This window comes from Equus quagga, chromosome 11 (genome assembly GCF_021613505.1).
Source record: "Equus quagga isolate Etosha38 chromosome 11, UCLA_HA_Equagga_1.0, whole genome shotgun sequence".
Taxonomy (NCBI): Eukaryota; Metazoa; Chordata; class Mammalia; order Perissodactyla; family Equidae; genus Equus; species Equus quagga.
The window spans coordinates 1,667,327-1,688,189 of record NC_060277.1 but is presented as its reverse complement, the minus strand read 5'-3'; the positions used below and the strand labels follow the sequence as shown (position 1 = coordinate 1,688,189).

Sequence of the window (20,863 nt, the reverse complement as noted above, 5' to 3'; positions counted from 1 at the left end):
TCTTTCTGATTTTTGGATCCTGTCAATCAGAGGACTTCTTAAATCTGTTTCACTGTTCTGTTTCTAATTAAGGGGGAAACCTAGTGACTGTCCATCCTTTCTTTCCAGAATTGTCATTATGATCTCAGTCCTATGGGCCCCTCCCTGTCTTATCTACATACTTAAAGATCCCTGAACACCCAGCTGGGAAATGCATTACTTTGTAGATATAGGTTTGTCTCAGGAATGTTTGTTGAGACTGGGCTTTTGAACGTGAACTGCACTGTCTGATATGTTGTAGGTACCTAACCGTGCTCAGAAATCATCACAGTTTGTGGCTCACGGTCTTACTTTTCTCTCCACTTTTAAGAATTAGGCTTTGTTTATTTCCTGAATCCTAAGCAAAACTGGAGATTGGGGGTAGATGTTTAGGCTTCTGGGGAGAGAAATGGCTGAGGTCATGGTTTTATGGCATGCGAGATCACAGTGTTGTAGTTGTATTGGTAAGCATTTGGAAAAATTGAAATTATAATTAAGTAATATGAGATCTTAACATGTAGTTGAAAAAGACACTCTAATAGGCAATTTTCCTATATGACTTAGTCCAGGTTTCTTTATATGTAAAGTGGAATTGGTAGTATCTGTCCTCACAAGCTCACAAGGTGATTATAAGAGTCACAGAAGAGGACACACTTGAAAACCCCATGTGAATTTGTCACTGTTCCCAGCCTTTGCTTCTCTTCTCAAGCCACGACAAACGCTATTCCCGGCACTTTCAGTAAAAGACCTTATCTCTCTCTTTAAAGAAAAAAATAACGGTAGGGCTCAAGCACAAATTATCTCAATTTCCACTGCAGGCCTGCAAATTTATCTACGTCTGTACCTGTCCATTTCTCCTCTGCTGCCCTTGGACATGAGTGCTCTTACCCCGTGCGCTTCTGTTTCCTGCAGGACTTTACTCTGTGGAATTACCCCACCGTGTCATCAGTCTCCAACTCTACCGACCTTTTCCTTAGCCTGCAACTTCTTCCTTTATCCCGTATTTTCCTTAACTCTTCTCTTGCATTTCTCTTTCCTCTCCAGCCCAGCTCTTAGTGTCCCCTTCAGCTTCCATTTGTCAGGGCCATTTTAGGGCTGTCACAGCCCAGGGGACTCTCCTTGGGAGGTCTCACCCCGTGTCAGTTGAATCTGTAAAATGGCTCCACATCACTGACTAAACAAGGCTAATTATGCTGAAAAGATTTTTATACTTTGCTTTTGAAGTGATTTGGCAGTGAGTGACTCACTCATGATAGATTGTTATTTCTTGGCAATTACAATGCTTACTTAGGGATTTCTGTGAAATAGGAAAACCTAACCTAGAAATTGTTTTCAGATGGAATGATGCTTAATATAAAATTTGTCGATTAATGATGTTAATTGATATATAGTTAATTAATTAAGTTTAATTTTCAGCTCTTAGGCATTTCTAGGCCCTTGGAAACTTGTAGTCCTAAGCCCCCAAGGCCCCTTGTCCATTTACTCCTAAATGCATGGCTGGCTTCAGCCCCACTTCTTTCTGAAATTGCTCTGGCCAAAGCCAGCCGTGAGCTCCCTAATGCCGGATCTGGCCCCTTGTCAGCACTTGTCTTGCTGGACCCAGCTGCTGTATTCTGCACTGTCGACTCAGCTGTCCTTCTGGAAACTCCCTCTCTCAGGGAGTCTGTGTGCTTCTTGTTTTTCTCGTCTCCTCTGATCCTTCCTTCTTAGGCTTCATCATGGGCTCTCCTCTCTTCCCTTTGAACTTGGTGGTCTTTGGCTCAGTGCTCTGCCCTTACGTGTTCTGAGTGGTAACTCTGCCTCCTGTGTCTGGCCTCTAGGAGCCTTGGGCTGCATCTTCCGCTGCGTGCTGGACACAGGCACCTGAGCGTCCAACAGGCATCTCACGCCGGACTCTCTTCCTTTCCTCCCCTCCCTCTGTCAGTTTCGCATATTTGTCCCCATTATTTGTCTCGGTTAATGGCAGTATTATCCCTAGTCAGGCCTGAAACCGGAAATTCCTTTTTTCTGCAAAATTGGTAAACATTTTTCCAATATGAAGTGGAGCAAAAAACTTAAACCAAATTGCTTCACAGGCAGAGTATATAAGCAACATCATTTTTTTTTTCCAGAAAGAGAATTTTTATTTTAACATACGTTATAGCAACTAAATTACAGTTTTGCCTCTGTACTAAATGTAACTGGAGGCTAGTAATTATGTATTTCAGTATAGGATTATCAAGGACTTCCTTATGAAAACGAAGGTAGATAGAAACGGAAAACAAAATCATTTTTAAAACTTTCATTTTTTAATATATGTATTATACGTATGTGTATTTGTAGCTCTCAAAATATTTTGAGAACACAGCTTTAACTGTACTAATGCCTGTGTGAGTTCTGTCTCTCATATGTAGGGGGACCACTCACCGGAAAGGTCAGAAAAGGGGTGTTTTTGGTAGACTTTTACCCCATGTGATATGAGTTAAATTTATCCTCTGAGGAATTTTAAATCTCATTGGATTGGTGATATTCTTAGTGCCAGAAAAATCTTAACAGAAAGGAAGATTCAAGATGTAAGACTAGCAGTAACCTGTTTAGACTCTGGCGCTGGTAATTATACAGATATGTCACTGCTCAATTCTGGAGGGCTGGCTTTTGTAATCTAAGCTCTTCAAACATAAATTTTCTCTTACGTGCTCATTTTGTTTAGTTTTTTAAGCCTTTAAAATTTTATTTTAAAATAGTTCATTTGGTGGGCATTATATCAAAATTGATGATATTATAAAATGTAAGTTTCATATTTTTGTTTTGTGTGGATATATTATTATATCTAATAGAAAAAGCTTTAAGTCCTTTACCTGTATAATAGCTCATTATGTTTCACTGAATAAGTAATGAAAATCTAAAAAGTAATATGGAACATAGCATTTGAAATTATTTAGTACGGTTTAGATTACATAAAAACTCCAGCCTTTATGAAAAATATCAGAACTCCCTTCAGCTGATGGCAAATATACTGTGTAAAGATACACATTGATTCTTTCTAAACTTCATTCAAGATAGTACTGAATCTAGAATATTTCATAGTGAGTTGTTCCATTCCTCTATGAGTGTTCCCATCATAGCTTTCAGCGTGTTACCTTCTCCTGGTAGACTCTCCATTGGATTACTTCTCTTTCTGCTGAGCCACGCTCGCTGTGCCAGCCTCACCTAGGCAGGATTTGAGTTCTGAAGGCTCGTTTTTGGTTTCATACCAAGTAGATAAACAGTCAGAAACCAACAAACCAGGCATGTATGACAGCCAAATGAAAGTAAAAGCTGCCATAATTATGTTTTTTCATTGGGAAGAGCAATATTTTGTCTCTTCCATGTTGTAGCAAATATTTCTCAGATATTGGAAGATATGACTTTCATAAATTGATAAAGCTAAAAGGATCAGTTTAGCCTCAGAGTAACACTCTTCACTTTCATGATATTTTTACAAATATTCTAACCTTTAAACTGTTTCTTATCAACAGTCTTTGGTAATAATAAACCAAACAGTAGTGGGTTTTTTTGGACTTATAGAATATTTGCCAAAAAAAAAAAATATGAAGCGAATTTTAATTCCGTTGTTTTCAAACTGTATTCATCCACAGCTTGTATGGTGTGAAACCTCTGCCTGTACAAAATGGTACAGCTGGACTCTGCTTTAAAATTCAGACACTATAGAATGCCTGTTACCTGCTAGCCATTGTTGTAGACACTTTGGAATACTTTGCTGAGGAAATGATAAGAGCGAAGGCTTGGAGAGAAGTAGAAACATGCTTAGGAAGCCTGAGTGTCCATTGTGTCAGCGTCGTGGAAGGTGTGTAGTCACAATGGTGGGTTTGAGGGAGTGGAAGATGCGTGCCGAGTGGACTCACTGTAGTTGGCACAGCCACAGTGACAGGGGAGTTAGGGTCACAGATTGGAGCTAGACTGCCTCTTACTCTCTGCGTAGACGGGAACAGCTGTTTTAAAGCTGTGGCTCAGTGTCCTCCTCTGTAGAGTGGAGGAGACAGTAGGATTGCCGTGAGGATCAGAGGAGCTAATGCACACAAGTGCTGGCACACAGGAAGTGCTCCCTAGGTGTCTGCCGCTGTCGTCATCATCGCTCCTGCCAGGGTGGGCGGTCACAGAAGACCATCTGTTTGGGGTTGAGGGCCGTTTTGGTTCTAGTCTTCAAGGGTGAGGTAGTAATTTTATTTTATGGCAACAAAACCAGGCCGCGTCCACCTGGCCTTTTGTTGTCTTCTGCCTCCTTGGAGTTCAGTTTCTTGGTGGCAGTGTGAAACTTTGTCAGCCTGTTCTCCGGTACCTAACTTCTGAATTCGTAGTTCCAGCTGAGTTCTAAAGTGTCAGTGTAAGGTAATAGTGTTTTTATCAGCGCTTCTCTTGTTTATAAGACCTGATAATGACACCATTTGAGTTTATTAACAATTTATTACTCAACACAGAACACAGTGAGGGCCCACCAGTGATGTGCTGATAAACGTTTAACAGCCGGCTCTCAGGTGGGTGGGGGACCTGACCTGCAATGTTTGACATATGCGTTTGGTGGTGTGCATACTCCTGCCAGGGCCAATAGCAAGCTCCCAGGATAATGTGTTGTCACTAAACGTGGAGTCGGGACGAGATGTGCAGTCAGCTCTCACAAACCAGTACCAGCTGGCTCCAGCGCTCCACAGGGGCTGGCCCTAGACCTTGATGACTGCAGTCTTAATTACTGACTTTAAAAACCTTCTGTGATTAGAATGTGTGCACATACATGCGTTTTCATTGAGAATGTCTGGAAGGTGGAGACCTGATAATCACGCTTTCCTTCAGCATTCTGTGCCTCCTCGCCTTCTGGTGACTTTCTAGCCCTGGGCACGACGTTCTCCCCCCTACCATGTGCCTGAGGTGCCTAGGGATCTCACGAGGTCTCGCGGGCTCTCTCCCCTTGGTTTGTGTGGCGGTCAAAGGGCCCGAGGCTTCCCGTGTGTGTCCCAGTTGCGCTCTCACCTTGAGTTAAGCCTGCAGTAGTTCTTGGTGGGGCATGTTGGCTTTTGCGGCAAGGGTGGAGGCCGCTTCTGGCATCGAGTGGGCAGGGACCAGGCGTAGGGTCCTACAGTGGCACGGCAGCCCCTACAGTTAGGAGGTGGCTCCCCTTCCTAGTGTGGTAGTGCCCCGTTGAACCCCAGCAGTGGGAACACCGAGTGGGCTAGGCCGCGGGGCGGGGGGAGTGTCTTCACTGTGTCCCATACTCTCCGCATCACCATCTGTCTCCTACTTAACTTGTTAGCTTTGTGTGGCCATGTCTGGTTTACAAAGCGTGTTCATGTGCAGTGCTTCCTTTAATCTGCACTGCCCTCGCAGTGTGCTCCTTTTGTCCGGGAGACCATCGACTCCGGGAGGTGGCAGGCAGCCCATATCCCACAGCTGGCAAGTTAGAGAGCGAAGTCAAACCTAGATCCTCCGTTTCCACATCTAGTGCTTTTTATGGTACTCGGTACCTGAAAACTTCATGTAAGCCCAGGCCTTTCTGTATTCCCAAATATGTATAATTTTCTTGTATTGTGTAAACATTGTCTTTATAGGGACTAAATCGCCAAAATACAGTATTGCCTCTAATATCTGTAAGCATTTTAGGATTGAAATATTCCACCAAGTGAGTCTTGACAATAATAGATGCATGTACGCCGTAACTTTGATCTTAACAATTGTGGATTTAAAACCCTTTCAGAATGATAATGTGTGTGTTTATACACATATCCACACATAGGCATATACGTATATACGCACGTGTGTACATATATGTGTATGTAGATACACACAAATGTATATACATACAAACATACACATACATGGACACATTTTTACTGAAAAATGTTTGGACAGACGTAACTAGAATTTAAAGATTACTCATGGGTGGGATTTCGAGTGTCCTTAATATAATTTTGTAAACTCCTTTATTGGGACATAACCTAGGTACACAATCTTAAGTCTTTCCTAACTGGAGTCTCCCCTCCTCTGACCGTAGCCTGTAATACCGTCTGTGTGACATAGACTGCCCTGAGGGACTGTGGCCCCAGAAGGTTTTACTCTACAGTTTCTTTTCTTTCACTTTTCGGATGTTTTCCCTGTGCTTCTTCACCTCCAGCTTCATGTTATTCTGCTTTTGTATGTACGGTTTTTAATCTGCTCACTTAATAAAATTCATGTTCGCTCCTCAATAAAATTCACAGACTTAAAAATAGCCATTTACCACATATACACACTTTTCCATATTTTTTGGTTCTCTATTTTGGGTTATTGTTCCTCCCAAAAGTCAGATTCCTGAGTAAGTGCAATGTCACTGTAATAAATACGTATCAGATGATCTGTCATTGAGTGAACTATATTACTATGTTATTAAAGTATATTTGAGTCCCAGGTTACAAGTCCTGCTCGCCAGCCGTGAAACACAGGCAGTGACTTGCAACGATGTTCAGAGGATTCAGTGAAACTGTCTTTAGACACTCTTGGCACATGCTCAGTGGTCAAAGAAACGGCAGATATTTTAAAGGAGAATATTAATAGCAATAATGTTTCCTATTTTAAATGTAAGTGCCATCAGGAGAGGTATGGTATTCATCATTGATGCCTTACCAGCGTTATTTTAATATTGTAGTTGTGTTGCTCAGAGCTGCTGAGGAGCTCTGTAAATGGGAATTCTTATTCCATTGTCAAGAGGAGGGGGAGCGTACCTTGTGAAGACAGTGCGCGTGAACTGCACAGTGGACCACATACAAAGTTGAAAATGGGTGGACCCTTTTATGCAAATCCTTGACCACATGACCACTTCACTTCAATTCAACCTATATTTTCCTCTCAGTTATTATTTGTGATCTATGTTTAAAAATTATTTCTTAAGGAGGCAGCATAATGTAGTAGAAAAAGAGCTATAGTTTAAAATCCTGGATTTGCCATTAGTTGCTATTGTTCTATTAATCTGCTATATAGTCATTGACATCCCTGAGCCATTGTTTCCTCAGTCATGAAATGTGTCGTTATGTGATTTAAATATCAATATATGCAAGGCTGATCACATAGTGCCTGGCCTATGTCAAGTGCTCAATAAATTTTAGTTTCTTCTCTTTTTCATTCACATATATCTTCCTCAAACTTTGTGCTTTGTACCATAACACTACAAATATATGCTCTTATATTTGCTTTTTTGTTTTTGTTTTTGTTTTTGTTTTGGAGGAAGATTAGCCCTGAGCTAACATATGCTGCCAATCCTCCTCTTTTTGCTGAGGAAGACTGGCCCTGAGCTCACATCCGTGCCCATCTTCCTCTACTTTATATGTGGGACGCCTGCCACAGCATGGCTTGCCAAGTGGTGTCATGTCCACGTATGGGAGCTGAACTGGCAAACCCCGGGCCACGGAAGTGGAACATGCAAACTTAACCACTGCGCCACCAGGCCAGCCCCATGCTCTTATATTTGTGATAAAAATTGCTGTAAACAAGCAGAATCACAAAAACACACTCAAATCATGATGTCTGCAATTTATTTTTAAATGGTTCAGCAAAAATATTATTTTATATGTATATGTCTGGGAGAGAAAAGTAAAGCAAATGTGGCAAAATTTTAACAATTGGTGAATCTAGATGAAGGGCATATGGGTGTTCATTATATTATTCTTTGAATTTTTCTCTGGGTTGGTAATTTTCAAAATAAAAACATTTGAGGAAAAAGTAAGTTGTATTTACTCATGTAAAATGACACCAAAAATGTTTCTTAGTAATACCTTTTAATAAACGTGATATTTAATGATTTTGTTTAATATCAAGATAAATTTTACATTTATATGTTTAATGTTGAGATAAATGGCCTTGTTGTGTTGCATAAGCAGGGAGATGGTCTTTGATTGGGTTGTAGTGGACGTAGACTCCACACAGCAGTGGATGCAGAAACACCTTTATCTCTGTCCCATTTACGCTCACGAGATTCGTCTTTACATAGCAAGTGTCTTAACTTGGGTGTGGTCGATGGGCCTTTTTGATCCTTATGTTTATTAGCACAGAGATTTCCACGGGTAGATACTTCTCTTTCTTCCCCTCCCCCATAAAAAAGGTCAGCCAGAGTAAACAGATGGTATAGCTGAATATGTACTCTGTCTCACAGGCTTTCATTTCAACTTTACTCAGTCCCCCCACCCACAAAAAAGGTCAGTCAGAGTAAATAGACGGAAACACGGCTGAATATGAGCTCGTGTGCAGCTTCAACTCATCATTCCACCTCACCTTTTAAGGTAGCCATTTCTAATTCCTCTTCATTTGTTGCTCAAACCACCTGAAGTTACGTGGCTGATGATATGATACCAATTGTTAATATTTGCAGGAACTCTGACCAAATTCTTGAAATGATCAAAGAGTTGTTTAATGTTCTGTGCCTTTCAGATACCGTATATATGAATGTCTCTGTACTCTGTCATAGTTTGTGCTTTGTGGCCAGGTTCCCCAAACTTCCCCACTGATATTAGGAAAGCATCTTAGTGTGGTTGTCTTTGGTTTCCATTTTAAGACTGAGAATATTTACATTCACATATTCATTTAATTCCTGTAAGGCTGTTTTAGTACTGCGTATATTTTGCGATAATGAAGCACATTGCCTGATGATGGGGAGCGGTCTGTGTCATTACTTTATTCCTGGCACCTGGGACATGAATCTACTAAATAAGTGGTTATAAATGTGAGTGAATTTAAATTATATGAAAAATCATGGTACCCTTTGGTCACTCGGCGTATAAAAGCCTGCAAGCAATTGTATTTTAATATGGTTTTCACTTTAATTATGTTTGGAGTAGTTACTAATAGAACTGAATTTAAAGTCGTGTGGGATAAGAAAGTGATATTTTTCAAGGAGAAAACTTGCTGTTCTGTTGTGTTTAAGTCAGTACTGACTAGATCCCCAAATTTTACTATTTAACAAATTTGGAACCAGTATATTAGAATACTGATTATTAACTAAAGTTACAGGTAGATATTTTTGTTTTTTCTACAATCAATTGTATTGTGCAATTTACTAATAAATTTCTTCGAGCCTCATATACCTAATGGTTAGGATATTTGTATGTATGAAGCAGTAACTCCTGAGTTGGTTGATGTGTTGGTGTTTTTATATGTCCCAAAAGAGGTTTTCCATTTGACTCGTTATAATTAGAAAATTCTTGTGTTAATTATTGTCATACTGGAAAAGTCTTTTGATGACGAAAAGTATAATTATGCAAGGTAAATGCCAGGTATAAAATGAAAATAATTTCCTGTGAAATGAAACAATATACATTAATTAGAAAGAAACTTGTAAGGCTTTTGATTTTAAATAGCTTGATTTATAACTGCAGAACATTTTCAGAGTTATTGAGTACTAACATTTTTCTTTAAGAATCAAAGCAAATCCACGTCTAATTCATAACCTAATGCAAGCACGTGAAGAGCTAGATCTGAAGGAGTGAGGAATGTTAAGCCTTAGCTTAACGCAGGATAAGTCACTGCTTTGAACTTTGGATTGTGCTGATTAGTTCCAACAGAAAATTTATGAAGTTTGTCAGTTAATTTGCATTTTAATTTTTTAAAAATTCTGTTGTGCAGTTTCAGTAAGGCAACGGCGTGGATTGTGTTGTGTTTATATTTTCTAATGTAGGTATTGCTTTGCCTCATCTTCCATAGTAGCAAGTCAAGAGATAATATCTGAAAATCAAAATAATCAGTGAATTCTGTGGACATATTATTTAGGGATATAGGGTAACATATCAGAAGAAACAGCGAGGAGCATTTGGTGTGGTTGCCCCGAGGTGAAGGGGTGCCGCAGGAAGCTGCCATGCGCTGTAGTGAGCCCTGTAGAATTGGGGGACTCGACTCTGCATTTACGGTTTTTAAGAAGAAGGTAATCGAGCAGAACAGCCTTGCCGTTTCCCTCTCCTAGTTGCTTGCACATGCAGTGGGCCTGTTTACTTATACCAGCTGGGTCCTGCCAGTCAGCTGCTAGCAGTTCACTCTGACCCCTGCGGACTCAGGGATAATCATTCTCTCTGAGCTCTGTCCTGAACCCCAGCCTAGAGGGTCGCAACACCAAATAATATCCTAAAGTTGAATTCTTAGAGATTTGACCTCGTGGAATAAACCATGCAGAGAATGAAAAACAATAATTATTAATCTATTTTCATCTTCAACAAACTTCAGCCGAGTCCTTTATCTTTCTCCAGTGTGTCATTTAGGGCATGTGTGTCTGCATGTGTGCATGCTCGTGTCTAAAACAGAAAACATCTTGAGCCAGCCTAGCTAGAAAGGGGAAATGTTTCTCGGGATGTGGGATGCCCCAGAGGCAAAGGGCGGCAGTGTGAGAGCCTGAGGGAGACTGAGGCAGCCTCTCTGAGTGTCTGCTTCACCATTGCTCCCCTTTCTGTAGGCTGACTCCTTTTTCTTTTTCCCTCTGGCTTTCATCTGCAGCCACAGAAAAGAAATAGAAGTGTTTGGTCTGCTGTGTCTCTGTCTCTCTCTCCACTTTGTCGGTGTCTGTCCCCTCCCCCTGCATCCATCCTCTGATGAGGAGAGCGTTGGTCACTCGAGGAGGTCCTTGTAAGCTGGGCAGACATTTGTTCATTAGCTGCCCTGCTGAGCTGCAGAGATGGGGACACCAAGTGTTCCGTGGTGACGTGGTTGTGAATTTGGTGCTCCGTGGCCTTTGGTGTGGGGTGCAGCCCTGCTGTGCCCTCTGACCACGCTGTCACCAGAACGTCTGTGAGCGTCTCTTGCTCAAGGAGCCACATTTTACTGCTGGTTACCATCCAGATGCATGCGGACTGTTCTTATCTCTGAGGTGCTGATGATGCTATTTCCTGTGTACAGAGAATTACCATTTTCTAGTCAGATGTGTATTTGGAACTTTATCGCAAAATTATTTCATGGTTCTTCAATTTGTACCAGTAAGCAGTAAACAAACCCTATGGGAGTTTTCCTCTTTTCCTTTTTCTCCTCTTGTTGATGGGTAGCATCCTTAAGAAAGTCACCCTGCATCCCCATGGATCACAGCCATAAGCACTCCCAGAGCAAGCCTTCCATCAGCTAATGATTTTCTTTCATTTATCGAAGTACTGTAGCCTTTGCGGTCTGTGGCTCCTGGGCTTAATGTTTATTGTGATGGAGTGGAGTCAGCCCTCTAAAATACTGATCTAATTAAAGTTTTAATTGAAGTATTATAATTAGTCCATTTTGATAGAGAAGCTTAAGTCTAGAATTTTATCATATTTAACCGTGAAAATTTGTAAATATGGTATGGTTTCTGGGTATTTGTCATTGAGTATACTAAAAGTCATCTTTGAAAATTGTTCGGCAATCCTTTGAAATTAGCATATATTCTTCATTTAGCAGGCAAGTGTTTTTCTGTTTTAAACTTTATTTTTGTTATTACCAGTTCCAAAAACAAAAAACCAAACAACTCTCCAAGTCAATCATGCAAATAAATGAGCATTACGACTCATTAAGTATTTTTGAGTTAATGGATGAAAATTTAGCTGTTTATAAAGTTGTTTTGCTAGTCTACGATTTCTGTCTTTAATCCCCTCCAAAGCGATGCAGACGGTGGAGTATTAAGCCTGTGACTCCATGTCTCCTACTGAGGGGAGGACTCACTTCAAAGGATGGGAATCTGTGAGGTTACAGAAAGAGCGGATCAGTTGAGCAGTGCTAAGTCAGGAAGAGGCAGAAGGTAGATGAGAGGATGCAGTAAGTGTGTATAAAAATATTAGAAGACAAAAGGGAAAATTCCTATACTCCAGATTTATTCTGGCTCGTAATTTCCTTAGGCATTGGTTTGGAATGTAAGTTGGCAGACGAATGGAGTCTTGGCATGGACTTTGGCTTCTGGAATTTTCTGTGTAGTTTGAGGAGTTTGAGGGAAGCCAGACTTGGTCTAGATCCATCTGAACTTCCAGGGTGTTAATCAGAACTGCTTGAAGAATCCCAGATCCTGCCCACCTGTATTCCAGATTCCCTGGCATGGCCCAGGCTTAGAGAAAAAGTGGACGACAGCATCTTTCAGTAGAAGAAGTACTTGACATGATGCCAGTAGAGTCCGTGCTTTGGGGCTGCCATTTGTTAGCTCTCTCCCCATGGGTTGCTTAATTTCTTTGAGCATATGCTCCTCATCTCTGAAACGAGAATAATCACACTGTTTGGATCTGATCAGCAGTGTGGAAGATGATGGGAAAGACCGTGCAGGCTGTGCGTTAGTCTTTCTTGCTAAGGATGGGTTGGGTAAAGTGAGAAACTCAGTTTTGGATCATCTTCATTCTTTATTTTTGGGATGCTGGAGCTAACATTGATACTGTTTTGTTGTTTTTTTAGCAATAAAGAACATAGCAGCCGTTTATACCTAGTCTGCTGAGTTAATCAAATTATATGAAACAGTAGTGTTACTCTTCCTGTGAAAATCTTTGCCTGTCTTTTGCTTCTGATATATTTATCCCTCCCCAAGGTTTTGCCTTCGCTAGTGGTTAGAGGCACAGTGTATTAATAACTTCTTCCCAAAAACAACTGTCTAGATCAGTGGTTCCCAGAGTGTGGTCCGGGGACCAGCAACATCAGCTGCAGGAACTTGTGTCCAAAGCAAATTCTGGAGCAAACTTCAGACCTTCTGAATCTGGCTGCATGTTGCAGTCACCTGGAGAATGTTTGAACCTCCCAATGCCCGCGACATACTCCCAGCCAATTAAATCAGAATTTCTAGGAGTAGCACTCACACATCGGTGCTTTTGAAGTTTCTCAGTTGATTCCAGTGTAGCCGAGGCTGAGGACCATTGTCCAGTGGCCTTCTCCTCGCCTCACCCTCTGCTTGAAGGCACTTTCTGAATGGGAATTTATCAGATCTGTGTCTGTTGACATAAGGTTGGGAAGACTGCTTTAGATGGTGATTCCCAAACCTAGCTGGTTGAACATCAGCCTTTCCTGGGAAGAGATTTCTGGATTCCATACAGATCTACTCAATCAGAATTTTCAGGAAAAACTTCTTCAGCAAGTTTTTCTACATGTCTGATATAATGAGTCTTTGGGCCATCATTTGGGAAGCATGTCTGTAGGTGATTTAAAAGTTACCTTATTTCTGGTGTTGGCCTTTTTTATTGATCTTGTCCTTAATATACTCATTTAATTAATTTATTTCTTCATTCATTGATTCATGAGACATTCTTTGTCCACTTTTATACATGCAAGAGATGCAGAGAAGACTAGGATACTCTCCCAGAATTCAAGGGGCTTAGTGCCCATTAGTGGAAAATACGCTCATAAATAAATAAATGCATAGAAGTGTTGTACTACAGTAGGAAACAGAAACATGGGAATCATTCTTGACATTTTCTGTCCTGTGAATCATTCTTGATTTCTTCTGTCCTACTAATTCTTCCACTTAAATGTGTTTCCAGTCTGTCGACCTTTCTTCATCATCACTGTTACCCCTTAAATCCAAGCTACGGTACCCTCGTTTGGGACCACTGAGCGCTCCACCCTGCTCTTGAGCCCTCGAGTTCATTCTCCTCACAGGGGCCCGGGACACCTTCAACAGGCAAAGCTCGCCGCACCGCATGAGGTCATACTGTACGGGAATTCTCTGTGCTGCCTTCACAGGTTTTTTCGATAAATTTAAAACTACTCAAAATTAACGAAGTTTATTTAAAAAAATTTTTTAAAGAAGGCAAAGCTGACTATATAAATCTGCTGCTTAGACCATTCATAGCGTATGTTTGTGTGTGTGTATGTGTATTTTAAACAAGAGAAAATTCCAAATTCTTCACATCGCCTATAAACCTGTGTGACCGGCCCTGCTTCACCTTCCCCTGCCCCAGCCATGGGGCCCTCTGTCACAGCGTCGGGCTCCTCTCTGTCGCTCCATCGGGCTCCTCTCTGTCACACCGTCATGCTCTCTGTCGCTCCGTCGGGCTCCCCTCTGTCGCTCTGTTGGGCTCCCCTCTGTCACTCCATTGGGCTCCCCTCTGTCACACTGTCAGGCTTCCCTCTGTCACACCGTCACAGCCTGTCTGTCACACTGTCCGTCTCCCAGCCGACAGGGGTAAGCTGCCATCTTCGCTCTCCACCAGTCTAAGTCCTCACCCCTCAGGCTTCAGCTCGCTGTCACATCCTCAGGGCGTCATTCTTACATCGCCCTGCATTGTCTTTTCAGGCTCTTGTCCGTTGAAGGAAGTTTGTATTTTTGTGATTTTTAAAGTCATCCATCTGTCCCACCGAGCTGTGAGCTGCCAGAGGGCTGATCCGGTCTCCCGCTTCTGGTGCTCAGCACGGTGCCTGCTCTGCCAGCACTCAGACTGGTGAAGAGACGAGTAATCAGATGACAAGAAGCTCTGGTGACATTTTTTGCTTATCACACTGGAGACCAAGCAGTGCAAACAGAGGGAATTATGATGGTGCAATTTGGTTAAAATTTTAAAAACACAGGATGACCACAAGGCACTACGGGAGGACCTAAATGCCTGTGGGCCCTGAAAAGTTCACTGGGCAGTGTGAACAGCAGCAAACCCGCACCACCAAAGTAATGTGCACGGAGAGCGTCAAAAAGTAGCCAAAACATTTCCCTGTCTTTTTCTTGTAGTTAGGAGAGACTCACCAAGAATTAATGACTAACTCCTAAGTGGAGAACGGGAAGGGAAAGGGAAGAACTTTGAAAAATATTTTAAACCTTCTGCTGAATTCGTCTATTGGCTAAAATTCAAAAATGTTACCATAGAGATTTAAAATTACACTTTAGTAAAGTAAAAAGTGATTTCAGCTTAATTTTTGAAATAGTTTTGTTGTTTTATTGAACACAGTGCCACATTCTTGCTTTGTTAAAGAATTGTGGAGTCAGAAGGCAAAAAGGGACTCAACCAAGGAGTTGTATCATGATGGATTTTTCTCTCTCTCTCCATCTCCCATTTAAATGAAAAATGTTCCTACGGTTCTGTAATATTTTTAATCATCGGAGGCCTGTCCAGTATATTTACTTCCCATGAGAGAGCTTAAATAGTCAATGATTTCATCAGCAAAGAGACAAAAAGGCACCAAGTAGAATATGTGCTGGACCAAAACAAACATTTCACTTAAAAATAATATGTCTTATTTGACTACTTAATGATGTATGTAGCCTGACTTCTCCCAATAGAGAGGAGCCCACTTTACTTGTGTGATGGGCACATTATGGGCTCCTCGTGTCCAGAAGAAGATTGCAGAGAGGCTTGCCCACTTTATTAACTGCAAGCATGAGAAAACCTGGAGAAACGCTCACTTCCTTCTTACAACTCACCCCTTCTTGCTGGAACTTGAGTGAAGATATGTAGAAAAATTCTGGAAATGTACACATCAAACTGTTAACAATAGTTGCTGTTAGAGTGGGAATGAGGCAAGAAATACATATATTCTTTTGTTATTAAGAAAGCCATTAGTGCTTAAAAATAAATTATAGTGTATAGACACATTGCTTAGCTTTTGGTTTTCTAAACTTATTTACGTTGTAAAGTTCACTATATTTAACTTGATTTTCTTTTCTTTTCTTTCTTTTTTTTTTTTTTTGCTGAGGAAGATTTGCCCTGAGCTAACATTTGGGACAGTCTTCCTCCACTTTACATGTAGGATGCCACCGTAGCATGGCTGACGAGTGGTCTGTAGGTCCCCACCCAGGATCTGAACCTGTGAATCTGGACCACCAGTGCAGAGCACATGAACCTAACCATGACGCCACAGGGCCAGCTCCCTTAACTTGATATTTTTGATAAGATATTTTAGTTTACTGAAAATTATTTTTAAATTATTAATATTAATTTTTCTGACTTTCCTGGGTCCTGATCCCCTTGAGGTTAAGAAAACTGAAGCTTGGGGCTGGCCCTGTGGCCGAGTGGTTAAGTTCGCACGCTCTGCTGCAGGCGGCCCAGTGTTTCGTCGGTTCGAATCCTGGGCGCGGACATGGCACTGCTCGTCAGACCACGCTGAGGCAGCGTCCCACATGCCACAACTAGAGGAACCCACAACGAAGAATACACAACTATGTACCGGGGGGCTTTGGGGAGAAAAAGGAAAAAATAAAATCTTTAAAAAAAAAAAAAGAAAACTGAAGCTTAGGCTCTCCCTATTTAGCAGATCCTCTCAAGGCAAAAGCTGGCTTCCTTGTTATGTGTACTGCTCTGGGTTTCCATTTAAGCATAGTTTTTTCCTGAGTGTTCATCACTGATACTTTCATCAAGTTTTTGTGGTGGTGGTTATTTTTATGTGTCATCTAGGATTTTCAGGTTTTTCCAGTAGGAATGCTGGTCTAGGTACCTAGTCAGCCATCCTGCTGGGAGTGAACCTCTCATCATGTTTGCACCGTAACGTACACTTGGCATGTTACACACTTTCCGTCAGAGCTGTGAAACGGTGTGGTAGCCAAGAGCACTTCTGTGTCACTCGCTAGACCAAACGTCCCTTTGCCAAGTAGGACCCTTAGAGTTTTAGCATGCGTTTTGTCTGATGCACTGTTTGTAGGATGCGGGTAAATACTTGGTCGTGTTTCCCAGGCTAAGGTTATGGCAGTGTATGGCAGGTGTGACCTGTGGTGTGGAGCTGGGTGGGGCCTTGACTACCCGCGGAGCGACTCAGAGTAGAATCTCAGCCCTCCCGCACGTGTGACCTCCCTTCTCCCTCTTTCAAGCTGCAGTAGGCTGCTTTCACGTGCATGTCCTCATCGGGCCTGCCTGTCTTGTCCTCGGTGCAGCCTTAGCCTGACCTGCCTTACGACAACAGAACAACAAAAACTGCCTTCCAGGAACTTGTCAGGAGGGTAGAAACGAACCCTTGTTGCTTTTTGTCATCCTTAAAAAGTTCTACTGAAAGAAACCAAGTTTTATGGTTTGTCTAAGGACTGTTTAGCCCCTCCATTCTATTGAAATAAAATCTGTATTCCAAATGAGGTCAGAGAGCCGAATACTGGGATTAACTTGACCTTCCTGTGGAATGATTCCACCAGGCTGCCCTTTGGGGTGACACCTTTGACTCCTGAGGAGCAGCCTGAGAAACAGCATCTCTGTGTTTCCTGAAGACACGTGAGGATGCTCTTCATTACATAGGTGTGGGGTTTCTTCTCCACAAACTTCCGGGGGGAATTTCCCTCTGAGATTTCCAAGAGCACTTTGATAGTAGACACTAGGAATTCAGGGCCCTTTTTCCTTTGGCTGCTGGAAAGCTCAGCATCTCCAGATCTCCCTGTCAAGTGTGTACAGTTTCCTGGGATCTAGTCTGCTTACAGTCTCCTTTCCTACCCTCACTGTCCCTTTAGCTCATTTTTTTTTTTGCCATGTTAAATGCATATTTTTAAAACCATTTGAATATATTTTGAAACATAATGGGTATATACAAAATCATTTGATTATTGTTTCAAATAATGCAAATCGGTGAATAACTATGTTTTAGAAATGAAATTACACAGTTAAATATTTACTTTTGCTTTTGTAAACATTATCAAGATAAAAAAATTAGATTTCAGTACAGTTCACTGTCGCTCGACCCAAAACAACAAATACGTGAAGACAGTGGAGACCCCTGTTAGTAATGCAGAGAAGGGCTGCAGCTGGTTCCATCACTTGTTTGAACAGGCAAATTTTCAAGAGTAAAATCACTCTCCTTCTGTATTTTGCAGGTTTCAGTAATCTGATAAATGAGCTATTTATTCATTGTCTCCCTGTATCCACACAGTGGATTGTCCATAGCAACAATCCTTTTCAAACTTAATAAGACCAACTCTGTATTTATTAGAGAAATAATACGACCAGGTTAAACAAACTCTGACTATTGGTTCTGGGTATTTACTCTCTTTCAAAGACATCTGCCAAACCTTCGGTGAGTTGCATGTTGTGGATCATTAGGGAGCTGAATTGAGGTATCACTCTATGATTTCAAATGTGTCATTTTATGGTGTGTTTAGAGTTAAATAAGGAAGATGATGAGCAAATAAAGCTTTAGAATAAAGTACTATTTTGTGTATTGAAAGTAGAGCCGTATTCTTCTCTGTACAATAGAAATCAGAGGTATATTGTGGTAAGTATTTCCACTCCCAGTCTATAGAGGATAAATAGACTACTTAATATGGGCCCAGGAAAACATATTTCAATTTTTCTTGACTCTAGAAATTACATTGACATGGACTCTGTAAGAAAGGCTGTACCTTAAATAAAAAGATAGTTTCAGAATTACAGAGATTTTCAAAAGAGAACAGATTCTTTTTAAAGAATTTGAATTGCTGTTGAAATGTAAATTAAACCTAAGATCTTTTCATGTCAGTCCTCGAGAAATGAAGTAGTATTTAAAATCATAAAATGTTAGAGTTCACGTAATCCAATATCCTAATTTTACAGCCGTGAATGCTTTTAGAAATTGCTGCAAAAGCGTTAGTGTCTCTCATTTCCAATGTGCTTGTGCAATGTAGAAATGTTTTACTCAAACTTGTTAAGCTTCCATCCTACAAAGTCTACTAATGGGAATATAATAATGTCTTACAAGAGTAGATTGATTAATCTATTTTGTTTTGATTTTTTACATATAATAGAATGGAGTACATTTTTTTTCTTTATTAGATTTTTTATGTGGATCAGTAGTGGGGCTCTGCATTTATGAATTGGTTGAATCTGTTTTGGTAAAATCTTTGCTATGTTAAAGATCTGTTTTTTTCTTAGATAAATTCTTGGTAGTTTTGGCACTTAAATTGTTTCTTTTTGTTTATGTTCACAGATTCTGGAACTTTTCAAATCCTGACCCTCTTCTTGAAACAGTGGAGCATCACACGGAGTTCACTTGCGGTTTGGATTGGAGTCTTCAGAGTCCTACCCAGGTAACGGAGGCAAACTGCTGATGCTTTTCCACCCGCACACCTCCCAGATAGCTCTGCGTGTGGCATGTGTTGCTTTTTGTGAACAAAACTGTTGCCCTTAGGGCAGAACAAAGTACTTTACTTAATCAGCCTGACCTCTTAGCTGTATAAACTTGAGCATTTGAGCACTGGAAATACTAGAGAAGGACAGGTATCCAGAGACGACATGCCTCTCCTCTGGAAAGACTCTCTCCTCTGAGAGGGACAGGAGCCCTCCCCACAAATGTTGTGCCTGTCATGCTGAAGGCTCCGAGTAGCCCTTTTCCAGTGGAAAGCATGACAAGAGAAGAAAGGACTCGGGAAGGACTGTCCCCAGAGGTTGGTGGGAGTCAGTGTGTGTGGTCCTAGCTCCAGCAGTCCCTCTAAGAAGCTGAGATGACGGGAGGTCATTTCCCTCCCAGGACGGTCACCCTCATCTCCACATCCCACATCAGAAGAGAGGGAGGCTTCAGATGGGGAACAAAGCAGAGGAGAGTGGCTCCTGTTTTAATTTGTAAACTTTATATTTTCCTACTTTTGTTCTCTTGAGGACTTGAGAGTCAGTATTTTGGAATTTAAGTATTCTTCAGGACTTTTTTAAAGCTATTTCAGTTTTGGAAATTGTAAACTGAGGTCAGAAACACTAGAATGTGTTGAGTGATGAGGGACTTTATAACACAGAGTCTGTGAAAATACCAGCATATCAGTGAAACAAATAATATGTGGAAATTCTAGAGTGTGACTAAGAAATTATGCTTTTATGATAAATTTTAGAAGTTAGACAAAAAGCAAATCTCATTTCTCATTACTGTGTTCTTAAATTTAAATGAATACGTGGGCTTCTTTTTATTTTAGGAATTTAAGACATACTTCTGAGTTTAAAATATTCTCATTCTCAATGACATTAGAATAATCTCATTAACAATAAAATAATTGTTTAAAAATGACTTAATAGCATCTAAGAGGAGAAGAAACTGAAACAGTGATGGGTGAAATGGCATTATCTTTAATGTAAATACAGTGTGCTTCAAATGAGCTGGTTCCTTTCCTGAGAAATAGATTTATTATACATGATTTTTAATAAACTAATCTTACCTGTTTGCTATCCCAGTTAAATAAAACAGTTGTGTTGCGTCTGTTGAAATGTGGCAATCCTAAACCAAGCCCTCAATGAGGACTTTCCTTCTCTGTGTTTCTGTCAGCCTGGCCTCCGTGAGTCTCGGGCTGTGGCCCGGGCAGCACGCGTGCCTCCTGGCCTTCCTTGGCCACGGCTGTGCCTCAGTTGGTCTAGGAGTGCCAGATGTTCTCTAAATCCTCCACGCGTAGGTCACCTCATGAAAAGGAACTTTGTTTTCACAGGATTTTATTGATCAGATTTTATGCTTTCTTAAATAATAATAGCTTTTATTCCAAGGCCATCCATTTTGTTTGTAGTCTGGTGACTGCCACCCACCTCTTCCAGTTGAATAACCAACTTCCCTTTATACTAAGGAAATAGTTGCTATTGAGAGCAGATAGGAGTGGGAAACGGGGTCTTCAAGCCCTGAAAAAGCAGCAGGTTCAATGGCATAATGTGTAGTTCAGCTGTGCTAGAAATCCCACTGAGTTAATTCACAGTGGGACAGAATCTTGGGATTAGGAAGGACCTTAGAAACAAGACCACTCCCTCTCTTTCATTTACTCTTTCCATAGATATGTTCCCATGTCAGACCTTGTGCTAGGTACTGGGGATCCAGTGGGAAATAAAGGTAAACATGGGCCCTGCCTTCATAAAGCGTATAGTCCACTGTTATATCAAATAATCTCACAAATGAATGTCAAGCCTATGAAGGAGAAGCACGTTGTTCCTCAAGAGTTCATAATCAGGTGGCTCTTTGACCTATTGAAGAATTCTGTAAGGAAGTGAGGCTCATCTGAGATCTGAAGAATGAGTAGGCATTGACAGTATGAAGAGACAGG

At 41.1% G+C, this 20,863-nt stretch overlaps 1 protein-coding gene across 2 annotated transcripts in view; it reads left to right on the top strand.

The window, feature by feature from the left end:
• Positions 1 to 20,863, top strand: part of PEX7 (peroxisomal biogenesis factor 7) — a 95,093-nt gene that overhangs the window by 48,957 nt on the left and 25,273 nt on the right. For both annotated transcript variants that reach the window (XM_046676785.1, XM_046676784.1), the window contains one exon: positions 18,787 to 18,886. In XM_046676785.1, coding sequence (XP_046532741.1) covers positions 18,787 to 18,886 — 100 coding nt within the window. The remainder of the gene's footprint in view (positions 1 to 18,786; positions 18,887 to 20,863) is intronic.